The 18,090-nt window shown below is 37.2% G+C and overlaps 1 protein-coding gene across 5 annotated transcripts in view; it reads right to left on the bottom strand.

Annotated features, from left to right (window-relative positions):
* The window catches only part of KLHL32 (kelch like family member 32), a 151,008-nt gene that overhangs the window by 90,036 nt on the left and 42,882 nt on the right, over nt 1-18,090 (bottom strand). For 4 of the 5 annotated variants that reach the window (XM_064447595.1, XM_064447590.1, XM_064447593.1 and 1 more), the window contains exons 3-4: nt 11,252-11,340; nt 8,397-8,577 (exon numbers count right to left, since the gene is read on the bottom strand). In XM_064447595.1, the coding sequence (XP_064303665.1) occupies nt 8,397-8,577; nt 11,252-11,274 (204 nt within the window). In that variant the 5' untranslated portion in view covers nt 11,275-11,340. Of the gene's footprint in view, nt 1-8,396; nt 8,578-11,251; nt 11,341-16,283; nt 16,346-18,090 lie in introns of all 5 variants that reach the window. The other variant, XM_064447592.1, reaches the window with a different exon arrangement.

The raw sequence follows: 18,090 nt of genomic DNA on the forward strand, positions 1-18,090 counted from the left end.
AAGATGGCAAAGAAAATTGGCAATTACAGCAACACAGCTACAATGACTCCTTTCTGTCCTGCTTTTAAAGTGAGAAAATGCATCAACTGAATAGTAACCAAACACAACATGATGTTATAACACTAATTTAATTACAGACAACGAGCCACAGTCTCCTATGACCTATCTCACTAACTGCAGAGTTGACTCTGCCATACTTACTCATGGTGCACTCACTTACCATATAGGGGCTTCAGAAAAGAAAAAGTAATCAAGAGGATAGCTCAGAGTATAAGATATCATATTGTCTACCATGTGGTAGTGGCAAAATTGCAATTAATTCATTTACATACTATGAGAATTGCAACAGAAACATATTTACCCTGACAGCATAACAACTGCTGGGAATTTGAAACAGAATACAGAAAAGATTCTTGTAAATGTTTTTGATAGCACCCACATTGCTGAGCTGTGGGAATTCTGTCTGCAGCAAAGGGAAATTACTTCAGTGTCTCATAGAATGAAAAAAAGCCAACATTAATTGCAAAGATAAAGATAAACAAATAACCCAGATACACTCCCTTACTTTGTCCACTTTGAAAGAATAATAAAATATTTATTTAGAAAGCTTTAAAATATTTGCAAAATATTTTTGTGCATAGTTTAGAAGGAGAAACATTTATTCAGATAAATATTAGAAAGGCTGTTATACAACAAGCCAGCTCACAACTGCCGTGCTACATTATTTCCAACAATTTAATTGAACTTAGTAAAACCATTGACAATGCCTGTATCAAAAATTATTTTAAGAAGTGAAGGAATGTGATGTTTTCTTGACACCCAACTGTAACCAGATTACTGAATAATTAGTAACAAAACTCTAATTTGTATTTAAACCTTCATATTATGCTAGGAGGACAATTAAAAAAAAAAAGCAACAAACTTATTTTTTTCCAGGCCTCCTCTTATTTCAAGCAAGTTTTTTTCCCCCAATGAGAAGCAAGTAGCACTAAGTTCTCATTTCTCAACAGGTGGTGTAAAAGTAACATGTTCACTTCACCAGACACTGCTATGAATCTTCAAATATCCTCTGCATTGCTGGCGTCACCCAGAAGCATGTCTATTGGGCCACGTTTGGTTGATTTCACATGCAGAAGAATTCAAATATAGTGCTAAACAGACATCATGCTGAAATATTCCTTAGATTTCTTACAACATGGTATCATAGTGAACACTATGAGGTCAATAACTGCAAGCCTGGAATCACAGCCAAGACTGTATGCCTTCCCAAGTTTGCAGTTATTATTCTTATGTAGGAAGAACGCATGAAAAAAATGAAGAGATATTAAAAAGAGAGTTAGGAAGGGGAGAAAATAGTTTCATCTCAGTATTAAGCATCTTTAAAAGAGACATCTTCATCAAAGTTCTTAGACAAGAAAATTGCTGGTGTGGCAGTAAATGACAATACTATATCCTGTTCTGAAGTCTTGTGAGGCGATTGGGAACTTATTTCGAGGTAGTGCATTGAAAATAGAGAATGGCACAGGACAATATGAATTAGTACAGCAAAGACAAGAAACAGATTGATCAAAAGTCTTGAGACTTCTCAGACTGTGGGGAAGAACGTTAAGAGTTAGAAGATGGCATGGATGTATAAGTAAATGAGACATGCCACATAACTGTGATATTACTGGTTGTGCATAAATCATGATGGCAGCAGAAAAATTGCTTGGTATTTCATAGAACATGTTTCAATTTTCGTAGAAGTTGCCATCAGTGAGACAAAGAAAGCAAGGATGTAAGGAATCATAACAGTGCACGGTTTGCCACCTCAGGGACATTCATCTGACACCCCTGCAATTGTAGATCTGCATCCTGTAGTTTATCTATTCTATGTGGATCAGTGTAACATGGATGTGCCAGATTTCCAGCTGAACAGTAGTTCCACTTACAGTGCTTCTCTAGTCCCGAGCCACACACAGGTAGGTATAACTGCTTCTGAACAACTAACTAGCTTTCTAACTTGAGCACTAGAGGAGGATTTTTGTGCTAAAAGTCAGGCTCACAAAGAGGCATGCTTTTCTTGGCCCTCTTGAATCCGTACAGGCAGTACACAGATTTTCCCACATCCATTATGATAGTCTGCATAATTTGGATGCAACACATACTATTCCTCTAGTATTATCCTACTACACTTAGAAGAATGTTGGATTTCAGCCTGTACTGTCCCAAACAAGCCTGTACTAGATAGGTGTTCAGGAGTTGGTGACAAATAGCATTGGCTCAGAGCCTACCAGATTTTCACACTTCCTGAGTCCTTGGTCAATCCTAAAGAGGTAGTTTTCACAAAAAGAATATGGATGGTGAAAGGGGAGACATGGTCATTTCAGCTATGGATCATATCCATACCACATCAGTTACACCTACATTTTTAGTACCCTAACATAAAAGCAGAGTTTTAGTTTAACTAAAATGTCTGGGAATACTGTCTTTATTGTTTTAGTTCCGCTATGAATCAGAACAGTTGAGGATGGAAGGGAACCATGGAGGTCATCTTGTCCAATCCCCTGCTCAAGCAGAGCCAGTAGCCTGGGACAGTGTCTAGATGACTTCTGAATATCTCAGTGGATGGAGACTCCACAACCTCCCTGGGCAACCTGTGCCAGTCCTCAGTTACCCTCACAGGGGAAAAAATTGTTTCCTGACATTCAGAGGAAATCTGCAGTGTTTCTGTTTGTGCCCATTGCCCTTTGTCCTGTCACTGGGCACCTCTGAAAAGAGCCTGGCTCTGTCCTCTACACACCCACTGTCCCTTCAGGTATTTACATACATTGATAAGATCCCCCTGAACCTGGCTCAACAGTCCCAGCTCTCTCAGTTTTTCCTTAGAGGAGAGAAGCTCCAGTCCCTTTATCATCTTCCCAGCCCGTCCCTGGACTCTCTCCAGTATGTCTGAGTCTCTCTTGTACCAAGGAGTCCAATAAAGGACAACTGTGAGTTATTAACATATTCTAGTGGCGATCAACTATATATATTACACAATGAAAAAATCTGAACAAATGTTTCAATAGTTATTAATTAGGATAAAATTGTTTCATTTACAATAATTAATTCTTTTCATTTGGAGACTTTCCCTCCACATTAGACTTCTGTTGCCTTTATACTTACAAATTATATTTACAAAGGGTGCATTTGGCACTGGCGCTGCCTTACTTGCCCAAGTTGCTCAGAACTCAGCAAAACCAAAATCCATTCCAGACTTTGTTCTACATTTGTGAATTCTACTTGCAACAGCTTATACGCAAGGAGATGCAATTGCACAACAGAGCCTACCAGTTCCGTCAACTGAGGCAGAATTTGTTGTTCAATTGCGTTTCCTTTTTTTTGTTATCTTGTTCACAAAGTTTGGTCTAACTTAGAACTTCAGGTTTCAAATTCATTAAAACCACTGCTTTCGGATGCAAGTTGCAGGTAGACAACAGGCATATGGGAATTCACTTCAAGTTACCTAGCAGGTAACTGGTACAAGCAGGTAATATCCTTATGAAGGGTATCCTTTGAATGAACTGAGTAAAAGAACCTGCAGCAATTATTAAAACAAACAAAAAACAAAAAAACCCACATCTACAGCATTTAACTAACAAAAGCAATAATTCTAGATGCTTGGGAGAAATTAACAACAAAAAAGCTTTCGTTTAGAAACAATGTTAGATGATACAGCGAAGCTATGTGATCGAGCTCTACCAAAGCTGTATTAGTCAAATAATACAGCTGAAATAGTTTAGTTTCTCAATTATAATTTCCAACAAAGAAAATGAAATTAAAGTGATCCCAGGAAAAGTTTAAACACGTAAGAAGAGGAAGCCTTTCTCAACCTACACAGGAAGCTAAAAGTGAGGGTAAGAGCTTCTTTTGGCACAAAAGTCTCAGCAATGACTAGATGTTACTAAAACAATAGAGTTGATTTGGGCCAGTGGAAAGAAGTAACACTCTAAAATGTTATCTGTAAAGTCGATTTCTAAGTAGCATTGCTTTTAGAGTACAATTGCAAGGAAAATACCTTTCATTTGGTAGTCACATATCAATAGTAAAATAGTGAAAAACAAAATCTCATTATACTGCAAAAGCAGCAGGTAATTCTGATTTGTCAGAACTAGGTCGTTAGACCTATCCCTAAAATGTCTTAGGGAGAGCCTTTTCCTCTTTATGATTAATGTAACAAGATCTCAAAACCTATTTGGATCATCCAGTCTTTCATACCTCAGGGTTTTGCTTACAAAAATTAATTCTCTAACCTTATCAAGAAACAATGCAATATATTTCAAAATACAAACAAACAGGAATGTTGTGTGCACATGAAGAAATTATCTGTTGACAGGGAGGAAAGACGGCATGGAAAACCCCTGAAAATAAACTGCTTGAGAATGAACTGTGACAGTTGTAAGTACAAAGCCTGTATGTAAAATTATTATCTACTAGTTCATTTCAGAGAAGAAAGATTCTGCTAAGGATTGAACATGCTCATTGTGGAAAAAAATTAGAATATTATTGACATTTGAAAATCTATTCTAGTTAATTGATATAATTTTGTTCATCCAGATTACATGGAAAATCTACATCTTTTTCAGAAAGATCAAAGTCCTGTGACTATGAACCCACTCAAACGAAAAATAAGGAAAAAGTTGTTCTGACTGGAAAACCAATGCATTTTGTACAAGAAAATCTTGAGGTTATATAATCACCTGCCAACACTGTAAATGCCTACTAATGAAGTCATGCAGTAACATTTCATTTTGCTCCCAGAGGGGGGAAAAAAGAAAAAAGAATCTTTTAATTGGAAATCACTTAGCTTGCTAGAGCTATCACAATGCACACATACTCCCTAACTCACTTGTCTCACTGCAATAGATGGAGACAAACAGCAAATTACAGTATGTCATACAGAAAAGTTTGTCTAAAATGCTGTTTGTTGCTTAAAAAAGAATTAATAAAATACATTTACCATTCTTTATATGAGTCTTTTAGGGTACAGAGCTGACTACTGTAGCTCTTAGCTCATTTTGAAAGAAGAGGTCCTTCAGGAGACGCTGAACAGAAAGATTGAAAACCCTAATTTTCAAGCGTCAAATCTTGCAGTTTCACTCTGTATTTTTAATGCAGTTTTTCCACACAATTTCTTATGGGCTCTTTTTCTTAAAGCAAAAAACCACAACATTTTGATGTACAAATGTAACAAACTCCCAAATCGGGTGCTATGCTTTATGATTTAAATTCCAATGTTTCAGCACAGCTGGAACTACAAGACTAACTATATCAACTGGAAGAAGGGATGGCAAGCTGTTACCCCAGAAGGCTGGCCCTTTGTATTTTGCTGAAGCTCAGGTCTTTGGCTTGTCTTAGGAAAGCATATTATTTTACTCCAGACTACAACCTCAAAGGAAAAAATGATAAGGCAACCTCTGTTTAACATTCTCCACTCTTCTGCATACAGTGGCTCCAATTCCCTCAGTCTGTAACATGACACACATTTAGTTATCCTTCAAAAGTGTTAACAAACATTTCTTTGCAGTAAAGGAAGGAAAGAAGTGGCAATTTGAAAAAAAATATGCTGCTCAGCTGACTTGCTATTCTTATCAAGAAGGCACCACAGTTTCAGAAGTAGCTTCATCTAAATCAAAGTAGACACAGAACATGTGAAAACCGTAAAAGGGCTCTGGAGAAAGCAAATATCCAGTCTCTTGTACAAGCTGTTTTACAGGAGTGCAAAAAAAGAGAAAACAAACAGCAGAGATCATGCTGATTCATTCTGATAGAGCCCTGTGTAGAACTGAACATATTTCTTGAGTAATCTGTGAGATCTTAAGAATTGCATGACAACCTCTCTAGACAGAGCTGAAGGTAGGCTGGTACATTAATCACATCTATAAGCCACAGAAACCAGAAGCTACGGTAGGCAAGTTCTGTATGTCACAATGATTTACAGTGTTGTTACCTCAGTTTTATTCAAGGCAACTCTGACATCTAATGTTCCCAGAATCCCATCCACTGCAGTCCTGTGCTTATGTGGAGAAAAAAAAAAGATCTCACAAAAATCAGTGAAAGGGAAGTTTCCCATGGCAATGGCTTCTTCAGGGTTAGAAAAGCAGCAAGGTTCTTCCAAAAATTCTTCCAAGAAAACCCAGAAAAAACTGAAGGATAGAAATAATATCAGGTAATTTTAACAGCTAAGTTTGAAGCATGTGAATCTAGTCTTTATGATTAGTGGAGAGAGATCTGGCACTTCCAGATGGTGTTTTGTGTCATTCTAAATAAATCTTCTCTCCCTCTTTATCATCCTCTGGAAATGCCCGTTTCTCTTCACTGACTCTGAATGAAGCTTGGCGTCATTCTCCTAAATCTTAGAAAATGAATAATCAGGTAGCTCAAATTAGGCAAAATCCCCCTAGATTTAAAAACATTAACAATCTCATTTTAAATACAAAACATTATTATTTTTTAAACAACCCTTGGGTTTTGGTTTGGTTTTTTTTAATTATTAGAATCAGAAACATAGTCTGTAATAAACTTTTTGCCATCTTCCTACAGAACATAAATCTCATTCCACAATTATCTAACAAAGCTTTTTGTCCATTAATATTAGAAACTGTTTGGCTGACTTCAGAAAGCACAAGTTCCATATTTATAGCTGATACTTAAAGTCTGAAGAACACGTCCTACCAAATTACAAAAATTTTGAGGCTGATCAAATTACTATATACCATATAGATCATTCTTTTAGGATTTTTTTTTACTAGAAAGTACTTATGCAGCAATTTGGAATTTGATCTATTGTAAAACTGAGTATTTTTCTTTTCTTTTCCATAGGGTATAAAGATTTTAATTTGCAATAACAGTCCAGCAAATATCAAGTAGCTCAACTGGAAATAACAAGGTGAGTCACAGTGTCCCAAATCTCAAGGTCAGTCGCTAAGTGACCAAAGTAGAAGCTGTTCCTACCACACTGCTTGAACACTGGCTACAGCTGCCCAGGGTACAGTGAGCTCTGGAAGGAATGTATGTCGCAGGTGTGGAGGAATGATATAGCACCCATGTTAAAATATTTCAGTCAAACCAGAACAGCAGCCCTGCAGTGTATCTATCATCAACAAGCATATATAGCACATGCTAGTCCTAGAGAGCTCCAAAATCCCTCTCTGTGGGAAAGAGTGATAAGCAATCTGTGTTACAGCAGGCCAGGGCACCATGGCAAAGCAACATCAGCAGCTACGGCAGTACAAAGTCTGCAGCAGCAGAACACACAAGCATGCAGACAAGCTCAAAAAAACCCAAGCAATCAACAGGCACATCATCACAGTGAAAGTAACATTAAGGTTAACAATATTTCTTAAATACACAGAAAATTAAGCCTCAGTTCTAACCGAAAGAGAGAGACAGAGTTGACAGGAAGATAAAAATTCTGCTCAGCTAATTAAAGATATAGAACAGTTGTCATACACTGTATTACTATTGTAACAAAACAAAAAGGTCACCACAAAAGTTTGTAGTGCTACAATTACAGTGTAGGCAAAATATAAAATAAACTTACTTTGTTAGAGAAAACAGACCTTTAAATTTATTTCAGCTTTAGTCTCTGAGTAACAACAGGATGACTCAAACTTAAAAACACCAGTCAACTAAAAAGCTACAGACAGCCCAACATTTTGAACATGTACATTATAGTGAAGGTTAACAGAATTACTTCATATGAAGAATGGTCTTATTAGAAAACTCAGTTTTTCAGTTACTCCAATTTCAGCATCTTGGTTCAATTTTCCATGCTGAGAATTTGAATTAGATTTCACAGGGAATATTTTAATCCTTACATTTCAGAAACACTTGTTGCTGAAAATAGGCTTTATTACGCTTAAAAAGTTACCATGGCCACCTCTTTGAGGATATCCATTTATGCCCCTACAAAAATCCACTCTCAAGCTGACTTAAATTGCATTTATTAATATTTAAATTCCCTCTCCCCATCCTTCCATGCCTTAATCACAACTGCCTCAAATGTCTGGGTTCTACAAAAAAAATCTTCCACTTCTGACTTCAGTGGGGCATAGGATTCATAGAAAGATGTGTACTGCCTACCTCTATTAGGGGGAGGTGGCGTGGTGGTGTAGAAAGGAAGACTAATCATAAATAATGATAAAAAGCTTAATTATGTTCTTAACATTTCTTTCCTATGACATGGACGGGGGTGTTTAAAGTTATATACTCTACTGAATGTGTAATAATCTGGAGTTTTCTATAGGCTCAAATTTAAAGCTTGTTAAGGATGATATCTATAGCCATCCCTGTCCCCGTCTCCCCCCCCCCAACCCTACCTCCCCAGGTGATTTTTAATATTATTAAAAGAAAAAAAAAAACTCTGGACTTACTCGGAAGTAGTCACTGCAGGCTGCCAAGACTGCTTTATGTGCATGGAATTTTTGTTCTTCAGCAATAAGGGTGATATCACAAAGTATGCCATCACTTCTTTGTTGGTTCAGGGCTGCCAGGACAGCATCGTTATGGGAGCTGGACTGACAAAGCTTCTGACCTGTCAGCATTTCCTGAACGCTGAGAGGGGAAAGGGAAAAGGCCTTGTCAAAAAAATAATGTAGGAAACAAGCAGATTCTGTCAGAAATAAAGAACTTTTTCTAAGACAAGATTGTTTGATGATTCTTGGAAAAAAAACAAGTCAGGAACCCTGTCAGGCAAAAATATTTATATGGTATAGACATGACAAGAAAAGTTCAGTATAACAAAGTATTATGAAACTTGGCTATACACTCAAATTCAAAAACCTCAACTGTTCTGATTTTCATCTGCTGCACTGCAAGTCAGCTGGACTCAGGATTAAATCAGAATTAAGTGAGAAGAATAAAGGGCCTAGGTCAATTGAGTGACAGAAAACTTTAAATGGCTCAAACTGATGTATTAGTTGAAAGGAGCGTGTGTGTGTGTGTGTGTATGTGTGTAACTAGTCCTACTAAAAAGAATGAAGACTCACAGTCTGAAACTGCAATACTGAATGTTTTCAGACCATTTCAGGTCATACACATTTAAGAAGTGTTGTAGGGTTTTTCTGGTTTTTTGTTTTGTATTGGGGCCAGCGAGTATTTGCTTGTTTTTAAAATGCTGAGGCTTTCCACCACCTCTGAGTATCTCCTTGTACGAATACAAGATTTCCATGTCATCCAGCCTAGGATTGTCTGATTGCAGCTTCCCTTTCTACAGTAAAAGGAAAAGACAATGTAACTGTTGATGCAAACAGAAACAAAGCAAACAAATCCGCAAATCCTCTTTGGCACAAAACTATGCGGTTTATTTGTAATCTGTGACACTACACCAATTTATATTGCCCGAGAATCTAGGTCTTTACAGAAGGTGAGTTTACAGAGAGTCATTCTTGAGTAAATCAAAATGAAGGTATAATTATTTTTTTTGTTTTGATTAAAGGGTAGATAAGCTATCATCTTTCCACTGCAATCACGTAATTCACTCCAAACACATGCTATGCAGCACCTAGGTGCCTGCTATATTCTCCTTTCCCATCAGCATACATTCTCTGTGTTGCCTATACCTTGGGCATCTGTAAACTAATGCAGACCTGCCTTGCAGACTGTTTGCTCTAATCTAACCTAATCTTTAAAAAAACAAGAACTAAGACATTTGTTGCAGAAGGAGGATGGCCTAATTAGAATTACACCGGAATAACCTGATTCTGAATTTCATCCCCTCATTAATTGTTCAGGTTTCACATATGGACATACCCTACATACATTTCAAAATTATTCATTGAAATGCTTCTTCCTCCTTCAGCTGTTGTTTGTGGAATTCCACTGATAGTCTGAAGTGTACAATTGTCAAGAAAAGTAGCTTGTTAAAATACAAGGGAACTATTTTTAACAATTATTTCCCTTCTGTAATTTCTGCAAAGTGACTAAATCAACATAGTGCAAGTATAATAAGCTAATTATACCTAGAGATGGTTTCACTGTATTTCTATTTTTATTAGCCTCCCTCCCACTGCTGTGAGCCAAGACCTTCATTCCTCTTGCTTTTTTCACCATCATCCAGAGGTGAAAGTCCTTTTCCACAAGAAAAGGCCCATTTCACTCATTAGAAAACAGATCGGAGGGACAAGGCACAAGGGTAATATTGGAGAAGAAATTTTATATGTACACATATGTGTGTATACACACACGCACAATCTCAGGCATCTGTGGTTTTAAATTGAGCTCTATCGTAATCCTTTTTTCAATTCAATGACCACAGTGAAAATCAGTTGTCTGTAACCCTTGTGTTAACAACATACGAAGAATGTATACACATGCATGGCAATTGAACTGGAATTCATGAATGAAAAAGCCCTGATTCATTAAACATAACATGGCCACTTTGTAGTGATATTTTCAGCTGATAAACAACAGCTATAAATGCAAGGAATTCTTGATTCTCTTCTGCTGCAGAAGCATGGCAGGGAAAGGGGAACAGAACTGGAATTATATGATGTCCCAGTAATATCAAGTATATCTCTGACCTCCCAGATCAGCCCATGAGTGTTAACTACTCTGTAAAACAGAAAAACTACCAGCATATCAGACTAGTGCAAGGTTCTGCAGAAAAGCAACTAGATTAATAAATTCTTCTGAGTGTTCTGCCTGAAAGTACTCCCAGAAACTAATTAAATTATAAATATAAAATTATTTGACGAGACAATGGACAATACAAATAAATGAGAAAGGCTAGACTGGCAAGTACATATAGATGATTAAGACGTTATAAAAGGGAAAGAGACAGAATGGGATATTCTGGAAGGCGGGCAGATCACTTTGGAGAGAATGCTTTGAAACCATTTCAAAGAACTGGAAGAGTAATTTATGTCGCAAATAGTGAACACTACACACACCAAAATTACTACCAGCCACTCATTCAGATGCATGAATGTAAAATGTCAGTTGCTTCCTCAATTAAAAATTCCAAGTACATATGAAGGCATAAATAAGATAACATATGAAGAGACTGTGGGTCCCAAAACAACCCCAGGCACACTTCTCTTTGCTAGAGATAAGTGGCAACAAGAAAGTAGTATTCTGCAGATTCTAACATGGATATGTATTTAATAACATGCATTCCTACCTAATAAACAAAAATATTAGTTTCATTTTTCTACTCTTGGTTAACTGATGCTTTGGTAAACATCATCCTAAATGTGAATGACTTCTTACATGCTACCAGATACTATACCTCAGGCACCTCTCAGATGGCATCTTTCAGTTGTGCTGTTCTGAATATCAAAGCTTATAATCCTGTAGGGAAAGCAGCAAGCATTCCAGCTAGAAGGAGAGAATGGAGAGGAACGTTAAAATTCAAAGCATACACAGCCTCAGCCTTGAAGATCAATACTTTCAGGATGTGTAATTCAAAAGCAACTTTCTTCAATTCTTTTATTGCTGAAAGACATACCATATAGCCTAATTGCATGTGAAATTTTATTGGCTAGATGGAGTACAGTCTGAAAGCGGCTTTTCCTCTAGTCTTTTATAGAAATTCACACCCTATCATCTGAACTTCCTCCACCTACTGCCCTTGAGGCACATCTCCTTTCTGCAAACTCAGGAATACATCTTTATTAAAAAAAAAAAAAAAAAAGGAATAGTGGTGAGGAAGGAAATATCTTCCCAAAAATCCCTCAATTTGAAGAGTAGGCCAGAAACATCTACTGGTGTTTGCTCACTTCCCTGAATACCATACAACTACAAAAACCTTACATCTCTCACAGTGTAATCTCACAAGTCTCTCTAGGGTCTAAGAGGTTTACCACACACCTAAGCTCATGTTTTGACTATAACTTTTTTTTTTACTATTAACTTTTCCTAAAGACACAGTTGGGTAGAGGAGAGGGGATAGGTTTACTGTATACTTCAAAAGGCAGCTCAGTGCTATGACCAAGTACCACTTTCAACCTGGATGAAGGGCAAAGCAGCTGGTGAAGTGTCGAGGGCACAAGTCCTATGAGAAGCAGCTGAGGGTTGTTTAGCCTGGAGAAAAGGAGGCTGAGGGCGGACCTTATCACTCTCTACAACTACCTGAAAGGAGGTTGTGGCGAGGTGGCGGTCAGTCTCTTCTCCCAAGTAACAAGTGATAAGACAAGAGGAAATAGCCTTAAGTTGCAGCAGGGGTGGTTTAGATTAGATATTAGGAAAAGCTTCTTCACCAAAAGGGTTGTCGAGCATTGGAACAGGCTGCCCAGGGAAGCAGCTCCAGTCGCTATCCCTGGAGGTACTTGAAAGACTTGTAGATGTGGTGCTTAGGGACATGGTTTAGTGGTGGACTTGGCAGTGCTAGGTTAACAGTTGGTCTTGGTGGTCATAAAGGTCTTTTTCTAACCTAAATGATTCTATGATTCTATGAAGAAACCTTCCGGCAAATACAAACAGTACAGTACATACAAGCAGGATGATCAGATTTATAAAATCTCCAGCTTTTTAAAAATTAACCTATGCTGCTTAATGACTACTGAATGTTGTATTTTTAACAAAAAGGATAAAGGAGGTCATAACAGATAATTACTCCCCAAAGTTGTCCAACCATTAGAGATCTGTCACTGATCTCCCAGTACCTAAATACAGAATTTTTCGATCACTGCTCCTTGCCAGTGTGCCCCTGTAAAAGCAGTCGTCTTTAATACAAGGGGTTTTTTTACGCTTTCCAATTAAAATGATGCCCTATTCCAGCTGCTATCAGAGGTTTCCACTGAGATCAGCACTGAAACACCACAAACACCCTTTTGTAGTGTTACTAATTAAACAAAAAGAAAAGCTAGAAATAATCCCATTCTTTGCTTATATTAATTTGGTCTTAATTTTGCCCCTTAATCTTACACTGTCTGGTAGTTTTACTTTGAAAGCCACTAGACTAATTTCAGGGAGACCGCAATGTATATATGAAGGCAGAATTAAGTCCTTAGTCATTTCCCAGATAACAAACAAGCAAGCAATCTGCAAGAAAGGACTATTAATCCTTCTCTATTTCTCCTGAATTACAATTCTTCATTCTACAGACAAAACTTCAGTTCCTACTTGCCAGAGAGGCACACTGACATCTACCTTTCTGCAAGTACCGTCGCCTGCACCACAGCAGTGGAGGACTAAGTAGAACTTTCCAAGAGTTTTTAATTTTGGAGGCTAATAATTTTGTTTAGCTGTATGGTCTTGAATACCATATAAGGAACACTCTTGAGAACTTGTATGTTTCAAGTTCTTAGTCCAAACCACAGAAGGAGTAACAGCCACTCAGTTCAGATACAACTGTATGTTTAGCTAGGTGAAATGTAGTTTTCCTCCATCTCATCCTCCACAACAGCAGCTTCTAAAACTTCAGCCTGGGACAGGCACCTGGCATAGAAAACTATATCCTGAACAGCTGAAGTATCCAAAGAAATAAGTTCTTGAAAACAGGGTTGTATGGCAAATTGTTAAGTGGTGTAGTAGCTAGCACAGCCGACTCATAACATTTCAAGTTCATATGTCAGGTATGAAAGAAAAAACAGATTTTAATAGAATGGTCAAAAGAAACGTACACTACTTTGGATGCTTATTTAAACCATATGTGGATCGTTTAATGTGAAAATAAAGTATTACAATTCAGCAAAATTTGAAGAATGGAAATGTTTTCATATTTTTCTCCCTTTTGCAAAAGACTATATATAATGCTGGGCAAGGGTGTGAGGTCACTGAGAACTTATGCCAATGATTCAGCTGGATGCTCAGCAAATTGGTATGCAGTGCTTCCCAATGGTGGTTTCAGAACATTTCACTCTCACCATCAACTTGATTTCTAGTTTATTAAGACAATTCACTTTATCCTTCAAGAGACAGAAAACCACAATATATTAAGTTAGTGGTCCATGTGCTGGCAACTAATGAAGCAGACACATTTTCTGATCAATGTACCTGCTATTGCATGCAGCCATATGTGACCTATGCAACATTTCAGTGGCTAGAACAGGCTTCTAAGTTCAAATTTTACATTCATCAGTCCCAAAAGGAAAGAGATTCAACAGTTAACTTGACCAATATTCACAAAAGTTTTAACTAGGTCCTTAAATGGCCTAAGTCCTATGCCAAAACTGCTAGCACAGTACTAATATTCCTGTTACACCACTACAACACCCATATAAATGCCAGCACTGCCCATACTGGCACAAAGAATTCTAGAGCAAAAAGGCTTATTCCTTCATTACTTCGTTCACATCCTAGAAAAGTACAAAAATTAAAAATGTGCACCAAAAACTTACTAATGGTCCAGTTAGTGCTGAAAGAATATAACAATAATTTGGTGGGGACTGGGGGAGACCAACAGTTTTCCATGAAAACACAGTATATCCAGGGATTTCAAAGTTAACCAATTCAAAAGAAATCACAATGCCCATGAAAATCATGGAATCACAGAATCATTAAAGTTGGAAAAGACCTCTAGGATCAAGTCCAACCATCAACCCAACAGCACCCACCATGCCTCCTAAACCATGCCCTGAAGTGCCACATCTACATGTTTTCTGAACACCTCCAGGGATGGTGACACCACCACCTCTCTCGGCAGCCTCTTCCAATGCCTGAACACTCTTGCAGTGAAAAAAATATTCCTAATGTCCAATCTAAACAACCCCCAACTAATGTATCAAAGCAGTGTTTGTTCCGTGGCAACCTAAAGAAATGTCAGTCTTTCTATACACTTTTTTGTCTTAGTCTTATGATGCAGCAGAGTAAAAAGTAGGTTTGGGTTTTTTTTTCTCTCTCAGAAAACCTTGGAACAGTGTGCCACTCTGCTGCATCCATCACATATTTGCAGGCTATACTCCTCCTCTGATCTAAATTAGTAGTGTAGTTCAAGAATTATTTGTTCAAACATTATTAAAAAAATAGTATTTAAGCATGCAGTATTTCTTCCTTTTAGTTGATTATAATATTGTTTTAGAAATACTAGACAAAGCAGTTTATTCCAAAAAGTATTTACTGGCAGAATTCATGTGTCCTTTTTCAGAAAAAGCACTTATTCATTTAAGTTAGTTTAACCTGGAGGAGCCAATACACATTCAAGATTTACACAGAATACATCTGAAGCACTAAGAGGACTTCAGTTACACCTTTTCTCATAATTTTGGGTTTTTTTTTTTCTTATATTGTTTAGAAATGCATTGCAGGAAAGAACATATTTCTGATTAATTCTTGAACCTACATGTCAACAGAATATGAATTACATTACAGTGGAGGGGGTGCTGGAAATCAAAGCAAAACTCCCATTAATTCTAGTTTATTACTGAAAATAACTTCAATGGCACAATATTCACTATTTCCTCCCCGCCCAAGTAATAAGCTGGTTTTTTTACTAGCTCACATATACAATTTTACAGAAGGACTTAAGCCGCATTCCAGGTCATCAGAAAATTAATTATGTGCATAAACAGGCTCTGTATTTTAGATTTGGTGCCTAAGAAACATTTTTCTCCCCTTTAAGCATGCTTGCTTTGTCTTACAAACTAGTAAAAATATATATTCATAATGGAAACTAGCCTATTAATAATGCCTGAAAATATGCAGCTTTTCTACATAATTTAAGCTTATATTAAATAAATATAACTTTGGGAGTTTCAATGATTTTCATATTTGCTTTATGTAAATAAGAACTGAGTTACAATCACCTCAATGTGAACTCACAAAACATGACATAAGCATTATTTTTGTTAATAAGGCAGAAATGAAGTGATTTGAAAATCCTGATTTTAAATGTGTTCTTATTACAGAAATAAAATGGTGTTTGAAAAGAAATTAGTTCTCTCTTCTTTGCTAAGGCAATTACATCTTAGGCAGCAGTTACTAAACTATGCCCCTCCCCACAAGATATTCACTCCTCTCCTATCCCCTCAGCCCCAGCCTGGGTTTAGGGGAAAGCAAGGGGTTTACTGTCTACCTAGAAGCCAGGAAATACATTTCAATTGAGCTGTACAGATCACTTAATCATTGCTCATTGGCTTTAGCCGTTTACAGAGGAGGATCCTCTTCCATCTGGGCTGGGCTTGCTCCTTCCATCTACCTCCTCCCCTCTCAGCTGCCTCCACGGTTCTGGGTAACACATGGTGCTGCTGTGGGAGAAGTGAGACTCTGCCCTTCCCAGAAATTTGGCAAGACTGACAAATAGTAATTTGAGAAAAATCAAAGTGAAACACAGGCAGCTACCACTTCACAGAGTTCAGCTTAATACAATATTCAAGAGATACTTGAAGATGCTTTTGCAAACAGAAGAGATCCTCTCTTGCAAATACGGCCAGTATCAGAACTCCTTTAAAAGACAGGTCAGAAAATTACACAGCAACTGATGCCTTTTCCCCCAAAGAAAAGACTGTAACTATGAAAAGCTGCAACACAAAATTTGAGCCACATCTTTCAAACAGCTCACTGAGATCCACCCAGCTATCATACATAAACATTCACTGCAACTTGATGCAACATCCCTACTCCTTTGATGATCCGCATTTGGGGCGAGGTAGGAGAGCAGGCTGCCGAGAACCCTTGGGGATGTCTACACAGAATGAAGCAGCTACTACTTGGCTCCTCACAACCGCTCCTGCTGCTTCAGACCCACTCACAGAGCAACAGGAAGACTGGCTTATCTTTCTGGAAAGATCTACGTTCTTCACCTCCTAATATGGGACGCAGCGTGGAAGTTTGGGGACTGTGGAGTCCTTTACACTAGTACCACTTAAGGCCTTCACCCAGTTCATCACAAATAATGTTGCTGATCTCCTATTTACCACTAAACTTCCCAGAACGGCACTGCATTGTAGGCAGAATAACACTTAACTAAACTCCTGTGGTGTGTGAAAAGCCCTCTAATTTATCCTTCTTCAATTTTTACTTTGAATTGGGGAATTATTTATCTATTTCCACATTATCTAAAACTATACTGCCTATCAAAAATCTATTTTAAATAATCAATTTTAACACTCACTCAAACCAGCTAGCCAAACGCTGAGGATTTAAGTAAAGATTTTAAACTCATTTCACATATATAGCTTTTAGTTTTCTTCCTAAACGGAGGTCGTCTCATTTATCAATAACCATTAAAACCTGTTGATTTGTAAAACTTCCCACTAAACATGATTTTTATTTTGTTTCTATGAGTACAGATAATGTATCTTTCCAGTTAGCAACATTTCATCTAGATGTATATAGTAACAGTCTTACTACTGACTCTTAAGTTATGGTGGAAAATGGTGAATCAACATTACTTTCATTAAATTTGCAGTGTGCCGAACTACACAAAAATTCACACTCAAAAATTTGTTAACAAGACTAGAAATACTCAATATATAAAGAATTCAAAAGATTTTGCATTTTCAAGTAGTTATCTTGAATTAGTTATATTCAATCCTCCAAGTCACTCCTTTTCAAAATGTGTATTTTAAGTATTGAAAAACAATTTCACTTAAACCCACGCTTCTTCCCTTTAACTTAGAAGAAATAACAACATACACCAGGTGCAAAAGTGAACCAAAGGGATCATAAGATCACATTACTCTTTCCTGGAGAAAAGCAAAATTTTGAACCAGCTCAATATGTCATGAAGATAAAGCATTTGAACTCTATGAAATATTATTTTCCCTCTGACAACTTCAAATATCTGTTTTAAATTTGGTCTTTATGTAAAAAGAAAATGTAACATTTAAAAGTTATCATAAGTATACTACATTAATTTCCTTATAGAATGACTTCATAGCACATGCTGAAGGAGGCTGTCATGGATGCAGAATAAGACCATTAAGACCCACGGCAATTTTCTGTCCTAGTTTAGATCCTTATTCATAGGAGCTTCTGGTTTTGTCTTTAAAAGTACTCTGGTTTTAGTAAGGCATAATAAATCATCCTTTCAACCTGTATTTCACCTTCTCTCAGAGTAAAAGCGTCTTCAGAAACAAGACTATATGAGCTTACCATTCACAGAAAATAAAGGACAGCATTATCTTCTATTTTTTATCAGTTCTGCCAAATTAATGTCAAAAGGGACACACTTGCAAACTGCTAAAA

The sequence above is a fragment of the Phalacrocorax carbo genome, chromosome 3, assembly GCF_963921805.1.
Source record: "Phalacrocorax carbo chromosome 3, bPhaCar2.1, whole genome shotgun sequence".
In the NCBI taxonomy this organism is placed as follows: domain Eukaryota; kingdom Metazoa; phylum Chordata; class Aves; order Suliformes; family Phalacrocoracidae; genus Phalacrocorax; species Phalacrocorax carbo.